This window comes from Erythranthe guttata, chromosome 7, assembly GCF_056151865.1.
Source record: "Erythranthe guttata isolate IM_541 chromosome 7, IM_541, whole genome shotgun sequence".
NCBI lineage: Eukaryota > Viridiplantae > Streptophyta > Magnoliopsida > Lamiales > Phrymaceae > Erythranthe > Erythranthe guttata.
The window spans coordinates 10244569-10254994 of record NC_142539.1 but is presented as its reverse complement, the minus strand read 5'-3'; the positions used below and the strand labels follow the sequence as shown (position 1 = coordinate 10254994).

The 10426-nt window shown below is 41.5% G+C and overlaps 2 protein-coding genes across 2 annotated transcripts; both read left to right on the top strand.

Moving 5' to 3' along the window:
* The first annotated feature begins 7340 nt into the window (after window positions 1-7340).
* LOC148769184 (uncharacterized) lies at window positions 7341-8143 on the top strand. Its single transcript, XM_088820282.1, has 2 exons — window positions 7341-7490; window positions 7586-8143. Exons 1-2 carry the CDS (start codon window positions 7341-7343, stop codon window positions 8141-8143), a joined length of 708 nt encoding a protein of 235 aa, XP_088676408.1.
* A 132-nt stretch (window positions 8144-8275) lies between these two features.
* Window positions 8276-9058, top strand: LOC148769183 (uncharacterized). Its single transcript, XM_088820281.1, has 2 exons — window positions 8276-8497; window positions 8546-9058. The coding sequence occupies exons 1-2, from the start codon at window positions 8276-8278 to the stop codon at window positions 9056-9058; spliced, it is 735 nt and encodes a 244-aa protein (XP_088676407.1).
* Window positions 9059-10426: the final 1368 nt, after the last annotated feature.

The window sequence follows — 10426 nt, the reverse complement described above, 5'->3', positions numbered from 1 at the left end:
TTTTGGGGAGCTATTTTTCAAATAAAATTGTATCGACTGTCATGTATGATTTTTCCAGTCATACATCTTGTTCATTGCTCTTGGTAAAGCGCCGCAACCAGAAAATAAATACCATCGCTGCTCGCTGCGAAATAACTGTTGACATCTAAATTGAGATTAAATTACGAATTAATGACCTAAATAATTGGTTATTAATTCAGATCTCGATTAAAAGTCCATAAAAAATTTGGGCTTATATCAAATTTTTGAGATTAAATTACAAATTAGGGGTAATATGCTAGGAGCCCCTCATACGAAACCTAATTTGAACTAAATGACAAATCTAAATCCAATTTTTTAATTAAATCCTTCGATTGAAATAATATATGACCCACATCCTTATATGTTTTTTAATCCCTATCTTGCCCTTATACCCTAAATCTTATAACCCACTTATTCACGTTTTTCTCAGATCTATTTTTCTCTGTTATTCCTCTTCTCTCTCGGGTTCTCTCGCTCTCTCCTCTCTCTGTCTCTGCTCTCTCTTCTCGCTCTCTCTCTCTCTGGCTCTCGTTCTCGATTTATTTTTCTCGATCTCAAGCTATATCTCTCGCCCCAACTCCATCCCATGATTTGAGAGGAGGTGGTGGCTATAACCATGAAATCGACTATGGCGTTGCTGGAGGCGGTGGGGAGGGATGGTGATGGCGGCGGCGGCGGCTCTAGGAAGGCGTTGGTGGTGAGCGGCGCCGGTCATGAGGATGGGCTCGTTGGGCTGCGACGCTCAGGGCTGAGGGGATGGTGCTCGTCGTTGGGGGGTGGGGGGGGGGGGGGGGGGTGTTATGGCAGCGTGGGTGTAGCGGCGTGGTGATGTTGGTGTCGCAGATCTAGGGTTTGGTGGAGGAGATCTACGGTTTGGTGGGGCGGATCTGAGATTTTTCGATTTCATGTCTATAGATGTCTATGAGTATCTATGGGTGTCTATGGTGTCTGACGGCTAGGGTTCAAAGGAGGAATTAGGGTTTTAAGAATATGTGACTACGGATTACTATAAGTTCCTATGGTGTTCTACGGGTTTCTATGGAAGACTACGGCCGAAAAAATAAAAAAAATATAATTTTCAATATTATGTAGAAGAAAAAGGAAAAAATACGAAAATACAAAAAAAAATTTGTTCTACAAAAAAAAAAATAATAATAAAAATGCTAGATGCGAAAATAAAAATGTTAAATGTAGAATGAAAAAATGATAAATTCAGTTTAAATATTACTTGGTGCATATTTGATTTTTTTTTTTTATGTGGGGGCATTATTGGAATGAAATTTATAAAGGATGTGAAGCTAATGTTTAGTTAGACTTGTCATTTAGTTCTAATATGTTTTCCCACCAGGGACCTATATCTTAAAGCCCCTAAAAAAATAACCCAAATAAATCGGTTACTAATTTGGATCTCAAATCAAAGCCCGTGTTGAACTTGGGCTTTATGTCGAAGTCCACACTATATTTGGGATTCACAAATGTGTTATGTGAGTTAACCCAAAATAAGAACTAAATTCTTATTTATTCGGGTTAGTCATTTGGGCTTATAAAAAACTAACCCACATGAATTTGCAAGTGTCCAAGTCCACCGGCCCAAGTTTCAAGTCAAGAAACCCTAAATCGAGCCTATAAAAGGTGGTATCAAAGAAATACAAGAGAAGGGCACAAGCATCAAGCAAGGCGTACATCAAGCACTCAAAATCTCTCAAGTGTCGAGCTCTTGCCACGACGAAGAGTAACAACCAACCGCAGGGGTTCTACATCTTCATCAAGGCACCATATCCACAAGATCTAGAAATCCCCAAATCAATTTTTAGATATTCATATCTACTTCCGCAAATCAACGGAGGAATCAAGGTTTCAATTCAAGAACATGCTTCGGCCCTTGGATTAAATCTAGGAGAAGAATAAGAGGAATCAACAAATACTGTAACCCATTCCGTTTTGATTAAATATATTTATTTGTTCCTATATCTTCTTGTCCTGAAATTTATTTTGCAGACATTTAAATTTGAGGTTAACAAATTGGCACGCCCGGTGGGACCACTTTGCCTCTCATCTCCTCTCCTACGTTGAAGCACATATTTTTTGTTCAACGATCCAATGGCTCCAAAGAAGAACCAAAACTCTTTGATCCCAAAGGCTGCCGAGATTGCCACTGCTGTTGGTTTATCATCCACCGGGGGCAAGATCGATAATACAACTACGTCAAATGGCTCAAGCTCTTCAGGCTCGGAAGAGATCGACTCCTAATCTCAAGCCTTCACCACATTGCCGGTCATGGTGGTTGATGCGACTTCCGTGGATGAGAAATTGGCGCACCTGACCCAAATAGTGGCTAATCTTCAAAAAATAGTCGAAGACAAAGACATGAAAATCGATCAATTAATGGATAAGTTGGAACAGTCAGAGGTTCGGGAGTTTATCCCGAAGTACGAATCTTACCCGCTTTGTGACGAGAAAGCAATGCAAGTGGAAGAAGCACAGCCCAAGCCAGACTTTGTGCAAGGCGTCGCTCATTCGTCGATGTCTGTTGCCACACTATCTGTTCAACAATTGCAAGAGATGGTTGCCAATACCATCAAAGCGCAATATGGCGGACCATCACAAGTCTTACACATGTACTCAAAGCCGTACACTAAGCAGATCGATGCATTGAGGATGCCAGCGGGATACCAACCCCCAAAACTTCAACAATTCGATGGAAAAGGGAACCCCAAGCAACATATTGCTCATTTTATCGAAAGTTGCAACAATGCGGGGACTAAAGGCGATCTCTTGGTGAAACAATTCGTAAAACCACTCAAGGGAAATGCTTTCGATTGGTATGTCGATTTGGAACCCGAGTCCATCAACAGTTGAGAAGAGATAGAACATGAATTCTTGAATCGCTTCTACAGCACGCGTCGTACTGTGAGTATGATCGATCTTACCAATGCGAAATAGTTGAAAGATGAACCGGTTGTGGATTACATATGGTGTGCACTAAGTCTAAATTGCAAGGATAAGCTATCGGAAGTGTCGGTAATTGAGATGTGTATCCAAGGGATGCATCGGGGGCTTCTCTACATCTTACAAGGGATTAAGCCTCAAAATTTTGAAGAATTGGCTACGGGTGACCATGATATGGAGTTGAGCATCGCGAACCATAAGAGTGCACTCCCGCTAGATGGTCAAAAAGGGGAAAGAAAGGATTTTAAGAGAAACCAAAAATCCTCTAAAACTTCTACCAAGGAGTCAATGACCATAAAACCATAAAAGCAGTGGGTTTGAAAATTCCTTCAAAGAACGAAGATGACAAAACAGGTGAACATCGAATATCAAACGACAGACGTCGACCCACGTTGAAGGAAATGCAAGAGAAAGATACCCTTTTCCGGAATTGGACGTCTCCCATATCTTTGATGAGTTGCTGGCAAGGAAATTGATTGACTTGTCGGAACCAAAATGGCCCGAAGAAGTAGGAATGATGGATGACACAAAGTATTGCAAATATCATCGAGTTGTTGTCCATCCCATAGAAAAATGCTTCAAGGTCAAAGAGAAGATCATGAGACTCGCGAGAGATGGTAAAATAATACTAGATACTGAAGATGTTGCCAACTCGAATGTTACAAGTGTCACTCCACTCTCAAGCGACACATATCCCGCATGGAACACCCAAAACTGCCCGTCTGCACCTGCGAAGAAAATGTCTGCATTTCAATTTGGGATTTTGGAACCACAATTGGTAAGGGCTTTATTATATGAGGAGGAAGTCATACACGATGAAAACCCCATTTCTTCTATTGAGGATAAGGGAGAATAGATTCTAGTGACACGTCGGCAGAGAAAAAGGGGACGTGTTGACAAACTTCATGTAATGCTTCAAGACAATCATACGGAAGTTCGGTTCCCAAGCACGTGACATTGAAAGAGTTCTTTCCGAAAGAGTTCTTCCTGTAAAAAGTTGAAAGAGCATACGTTAATTCGGATGAGAGCGACAATAAACATTATATTCCTTGTTGTGCTACTATGACTTTCACGGACGATGACTTGTTGTTGGGATCTAAACCTCACAATCGTCCGCTCTTTGTTTCGGGATTCATACACGAGCAAAAAATTAACCGTATAGTAAACGATGGAGGGTCGGCTGTTAATATCTTACCAAAATCCACCATAAGACAGTTGGGGATTGCTATCGAAGATTTGTCTCGCAGCCGCCTTACTATTCAAGGATTTAACCAACAAGGCCAAAGAGCTATTGGGATGGTTCGTTTAGACCTCACAATTGAAGAGCTAGCGGCAAGTACACTATTCCATGTGATTGATGCAAGAACTTCTTATCACTTGTTATTAGGAAGGCCACGGCTTCACGAAAATGGAATTATCCCATCCACCCATCATCAATGCTTCAAATACCTGAGGAATGGAGAAATGATGAAGATCGATGCTAATGCGAAGCCCTTTACTAAAGCAGAATCACACTTTGCGGATGCGAAATTGTATCTGGAGTCAAACCTGACGTGTAAAACAGTGATTTCAAAGACGCCGATATGTCAATCTATTAATGGAATTCATTTGGAACTCGTACCGACGAAGATCGGTTGCATAGAGGACGAGAAGGTGGCCACTTCAGTTGAAGCTCCGATGAGCAAAAATGACGGAGCTGTGAGGAAGTTGAGTTTGCCAGTGTTTCGTTGCGCTCCACGGTCACGCCGGGGAAGCAAAATTTTGTTCAGTGAGTGCACCAAATTATTAAAGGATGGACAAGAACGACTGAAGGAGCAAGAGCCAAGCCATTGCCACCTTATTACAGAAGATTTAATCATGCCTATTATCGGCTTAAGTCCATTAGCGCATGAGCATACACGTGATGTTGTACCCCAGTCTGGTTACAACTTCTCTAATCAATCTCGGCTAGGCGAACTAAAACCTGAGTTGACGGGCGAAAAGATTTATGGGTTAAATGAAACACAAAGGACATTAATAAGACAAGGTTTTCGCGTTAATCAACCCAGAGTCGGTTTAGGATTCACTCCCATCGAGCCAGTTAGAATACGCGTGTCAAGGAAAGAAGAGTGCGCCAACGTCCATCATATCACCATAAAGGGTGTTGGAAATCAAATGAAAACCAGCGGTCGCATTTCTGCTTTTGATCGAATTGAGGCTCCTACCGCCCAATCTTCTGTCTTTGAAAGACTTGACACTCATGTTGCGTGACCCACGGTCTTTGAAAGGCTTGGTCCTTCTAATAATGTCTCGAGTGTTCACAATAAACTTTCTACAGACACTCGTTCAGTGTTCTCACGACTGGGAAATCACAATAGGAACCATCACAAAAAGAGTGAGAAAGGATGAGATAGATGTGTTTGAATCAACGGATGAAGCTCAAGCTCGTCAAATGCCTCGATCACGCCAAAGGGACCAACTGCTCTTAGTTATTGCCATGAATGAATTAGTGAAGGTAAAACAATGTGTTACCATCCATCATGCCTCTAAAGAGAACGAAAATCGAAGCGAAGACGAAGTCAAAATTGTCGTGAGCAGTCATTATGCAAGTATTGTTGATGATCAAGAGGAAGTTTCGGAAGATGAAATACAAGAAGCCCCTGTGCAACTGGAGGATGGAGGGCAAGCTATTGTTGATGAGTTAAAGGAACTGAACCTAGGCACATTAGATGACCCCCGCCCAATATTCGTGAGTGCAATTTTGAGTCCTAAAGAGGAGGAACAATATCTTGAGATATTAGGAGAATACAAAGATGTGTTTGCGTGGACATACAAAGAAATGCCCGGGCTGGATCCCAAAATCGCAATCCATCACCTTTGTATAAGAAATGGAGTGCGCACTGTAAAACAATCGCGACGTGTACTTCGTTTCGAGTTAATTCCTCGAATTGAAACCGAAGTCAACAAGCTCATAGATGCAGGATTCATCAGGGAGGTCAAGTACCCAACTTGGATCTGTAGCATTGTGCCAGTCAAGAAGAAGAATGGTCAAATACGCATTGGCATTGATTTTCGGGACTGGAACAAGGCTTGTCCTAAGGATGATTTCCCCTTACCTATCATCGAGCTCATGTTTGATGGCTTGATGCAACAACAGGACATTAATCATTTTCTTTTATGGATGTCTCTTCCGGCTACAATCAAATTAGAATGGCTCCGGAAGATGAAGAATACACGGCATTTCGCATGCCAAAGGGAATCTACTGCTACAAAGTAATGCCGTTTGGACTAAAGAATGCGGGCGCCACCTACCGACGTGCCATGCAAAACATCTTTGATGACATGCTGCACAAAAGGGTGGAGTGTTATGTCCATGACCTCGTTGTCAAAAAAAACAAGAGAGGTGATCATTTGAGAGACCTTCGGATTGTATTCGAACGCTTGAGAAAATACAACTTAAAGATGAATCCTCTTAAGTGTGCTTTTGGTGTCTCTTTTGGCACGTTTCTTGGCTTCATAGTCTGTCATCGTGGTATAGAGGTTGATCCCTCTAAGATAGACGCCATTCAAAAGATTCCTGCGCCTAGAAATTTGAAAAGGTTGAGAAGTTTACAAGGAAACCTCGCATTCATAAGAAGGTTTATATCAAATCTCGCTGGGAGATGTCAACCATTCAATCACCTCATGAAGAAAGACGCACCTTTCGAATGGGATGAAGGATGTCTAAATGGTTTTAAAAGCATAAAGAAGTACTTATTAAATCCGCCCGTCTTAGGGGCTCCTATACCCGAAAAGCCACTCACATTATACATAGCAGCTCAGGAAAGGTCCGTCGGTGCTCTTATGGCGCAAGAAAATGAAAGCGGGGTGCCTTGTACTACTTGAGTAGAACTCTAACGGAGAATGAATTGAGATACTCCCCGGTGGAGAAAATCTTTTCGGCAATATTCTACGCGACTAAGAAATTGAGGCATTACTTCGAAGCATAGTCCATACGACTCATTTCACGTGCCGATCCAGTCAAGTTTGTGATGTCAAAGCCAGTGCTATCTGGAAGATTAGCAAAGTGGTCTATCATGTTCAATCAATAAGAGATCATGTATGTGCCTCAAAAATCTGTTAAAGGGCAGACACTAGCTAATTTTCTAGCCGACCACCCTATTCTGGCGGAGTGGGAGTTATCCGATGACCTTCCCTGATGAAGACATTTTCTTTACCGAAGTTCTTCCGACATGGGAAATGTTCTTTGATGGGGCCGCCCGGTCTGATGGATTGGGGGCAGGAGTTGTTTTTGTGTCACCCGATAAATAAGTTTTGACATCTCGGTGGTACTGGGCGAGCTCTGCTCCAATAATGTCGCCGAGTATCAAGCTTTGATCATTGGTCTTGAAATGGCTTTAGAAATGAATATTACGGAGATTGATGTTTATGGTGACTCGAAATTGTTTATCAACCAACTTTTGAAAGTATACGAGGTTAGGAAAGAAGACCTTATTCCTTTGTGTCAACACGCTTCGAACTTGGTGGCGAAATTTGAAAAGGTCGTGTTAGGATGACCGATGCGCTAGCTAATCTAGCAACCATTTTAGCTTTGTCGGAAGAAGAGACAACGAGTGTTCCTGTGTGTAATCGTTAGATTGTACCATCATTCATTGAAGTCAGTCATGAAGATGCTAACGCTAAATCAATTTCAATCAAGGATGATCTAGATTGGAGAAAACCATTGATCAATTACTTGAAAAATGGAGAGTTACCCGGGGAAGTTCTTCATTATAAGACGGAGGTAAGAAAAAGGGCGCTGCGTTTCATTCTTTACAAGGATACGCTTTATCGTCGGTCTTTTGAAGGAAATTACCAGCGTTGTTTGTACGGTGAGGAGTCGGCTGAAGCAATGATGGAAGCACATTCCGGAGTTTGTGGTGCTCATCAGTCCTGTCCGAAGCTACACTTTCAAATTAAAAGAATGGGCTATTATTGGCCTACAATGGTCAAAGATTGCTTGTATTATGCAAGGAGATGTGAAGCTTGTCAACTACACGCGAACTTCATACACCAACCTCCGGAGCCCTTACATCCTACAGTCGCCTCATGGCCATTTGATTTGTGGGGTCTTGACGTCGTGGGACCTATTTCTCCTAAGTCGTCCGGAGGTCACGCTTATATACTGGCAGCTACTGACTACTTCTCCAAATAGGCGGAAGCTGTTCCTTTGAAGAAAGTGAAGAAGAAAACGGTGGTCGAGTTCATTCATTCCCATCTTATCTTTAGATATGGAATACCTCGATGAATCATTACCAATAATGTAAAACCATTTTACAATAAGTCGATGGATAAACTATGTGTGCAATTTGGGTTTAAGCAACGCAAGTCCTCAATGTATAATGCGGCAGTGAATGGTCTAGCAGAGGCGTTCAACAAAACTTGGTGCAATCTTTTGAAGAAATTAGTTTCAAAGTCAAAGAAATATTGGCACGAGAGGGTTGGGGAAGCTCTATGGGCATTTAGAATGACATATTGGACTACAAATCAAGCCACTCTGTACTCCTTGGTTTATGGGGTAGAAGCTATCCTTCCACTTGAAAGTCAAATACCTTAGCTTCGTATTGTTGTACAAGAAGGGCTAACCGCCGAAGATAATGCTCGTCTTAGACTTGAGGAGCTGGAGGCACTAGATGAGAAGAGATTAGAAGCTCAGCAACAACTTGAATTCTATCAAGCCCGCATGTCTAAAGTATTCAATAAAAAGGTCCGCCCTCGATCATTTCAAGTTGAAGATTTAGTTGTCGCAGTAAGAAGGCCAATTACCCTCACCCAACGAATGGGGAACAAATTCACGTCTAAATGGGACGGCCCCTATGTAGTGAAGGAGGCTTGCACTAGCGGTGCCTACAAGTTGGTGGACAATGATGGATTACGAATTGGCCCTTTAAATGGCAAATTCTTGAAGCCGTTACTAACCTTGAAGGAACATCTACCTTCGAGGAAAAGAACATGGGGAATTGATGTTGCATGTTCACTTGAACTACGTTATGACTTGATTCCTTTGAGGAGGGTACATAGGCAGCTTAGACCCATATTCAAAGTCAGTAAAAAAAAAAGGTTGTTCTAAGTTGTTCGCTTGAACTACGTTATGACTTGATCCCTTTGAGGAGGGTATGTAGGCAGCTTAGACCCATATTCTAAATTCAATCAAAAAAAAAAGGATGTTCTAAGTTATTTGCTTGAACTACGTTATGACTTGATCCCTTTGAGGAGGGTATGTAGGCAGCTTAGACCCATATTCAAAGTTCAGTCAAAATAAAAAAAAAAAGCAAAAAACAAAAAAGAAAAAATATTGTTCTAAGTTGTTCGCTTGAACTACATTATGACTTGATCCCTTTGAGGAGGGTACCTAGGTAGCTTAGACCCATATTCGATGTTCAGTCAAACCAAAAAAAAATATTCGTTGTAACTACGTTTATACTAAGCATGTTTGGTTAATTTTCTTTTAAGGTAACCAATTTATCAGGCGGATCCAAAAGTGTGCACGATGTAATCATCCAAAGTTTTCATTTGCTACATAAAGATGAAAGAGGGATGCCAAGACGATAATAAGGACTTATGAGAAGCAAGAGAAAATTCTATTGCATAAAAAGATGGAATATTCTTTTACATCGAAAGATAGTAAAATGACATAAAAAAATAAAAAAAATTCGAAAGCACCTAAGAGAACAAATCAAAAGTTTCTAGTTCCCGTCGAGATTCTTCAACTAGCACTTCCATCTTCTCCAAAGCTTCCACCTCATGGTTAGATAAGAATGGTGTGTTCCCAAGACGGGAAATATTCTCTCTTTTCATAGTCACAACCTGCTGGACCTTGGCCAAATCTCCTTCTCGACCTTACCAAGGGATGAACTTGCTGATTTTTTCTTGTTCCTGAGCTCTTCTAGTTGCTTGGGGATTTCAAGAATTTCAGCCTTCACGTTATTCACCGTCTCGACGAGCTCATTCTCTTGCAGTTCAGCCTCAAAAAGATCTTGTTGTGCAAGCGAAAGAGACTTCTCGTGCATCTCTTGTGGCTCTCTCTGCATGAAATCCGACTTGACCTTTGTGTATTGTGAAACATCTTCGAAATATGACTTCAAGCGTTTCTCCAAGGGTGATATATATTTCATGTAAGCTTGCATGTCTTTGAGCACTTTCTTGATTGCTGGCCTTACCTCGAAAAGTTGTTGAAATTAAGTGTTCATGATCATTTGGGAAATCCTTTGCCAATAGAAATTCAAAAGTACTCTTTCGGCTACACTTTTGATGATCTGAGGATAAAACTCGGAGACCTCAACATATGCCTTCTCGATTGCGGGAACGGGAGAAACTGTCTTTTGTTGTCTGGTAAAAATCCTCTCCACTGCAAGAGAAGTTGTTTTCTGCCGTTTGTCTTGAGGACGTGAGGTGGCATCCGTTTCATGTAAACCCAAAAAGTTGGCCTCGTTTACCG

Coding starts and splice junctions, on each gene's coding strand:
- LOC148769184 (XM_088820282.1), top strand. CDS start 7,341: ATGGCTTTAGAAATGAATATTACGGAGATTGATGTTTATGGTGACTCG. Junction 7,491..7,585: donor TGGTGGCGAAATTTGAAAAG/GTCGTGTTAGGA, acceptor TGTAATCGTTAG/ATTGTACCATCATTCATTGA.
- LOC148769183 (XM_088820281.1), top strand. CDS start 8,276: ATGGATAAACTATGTGTGCAATTTGGGTTTAAGCAACGCAAGTCCTCA. Junction 8,498..8,545: donor AAGCCACTCTGTACTCCTTG/GTTTATGGGGTA, acceptor CAAATACCTTAG/CTTCGTATTGTTGTACAAGA.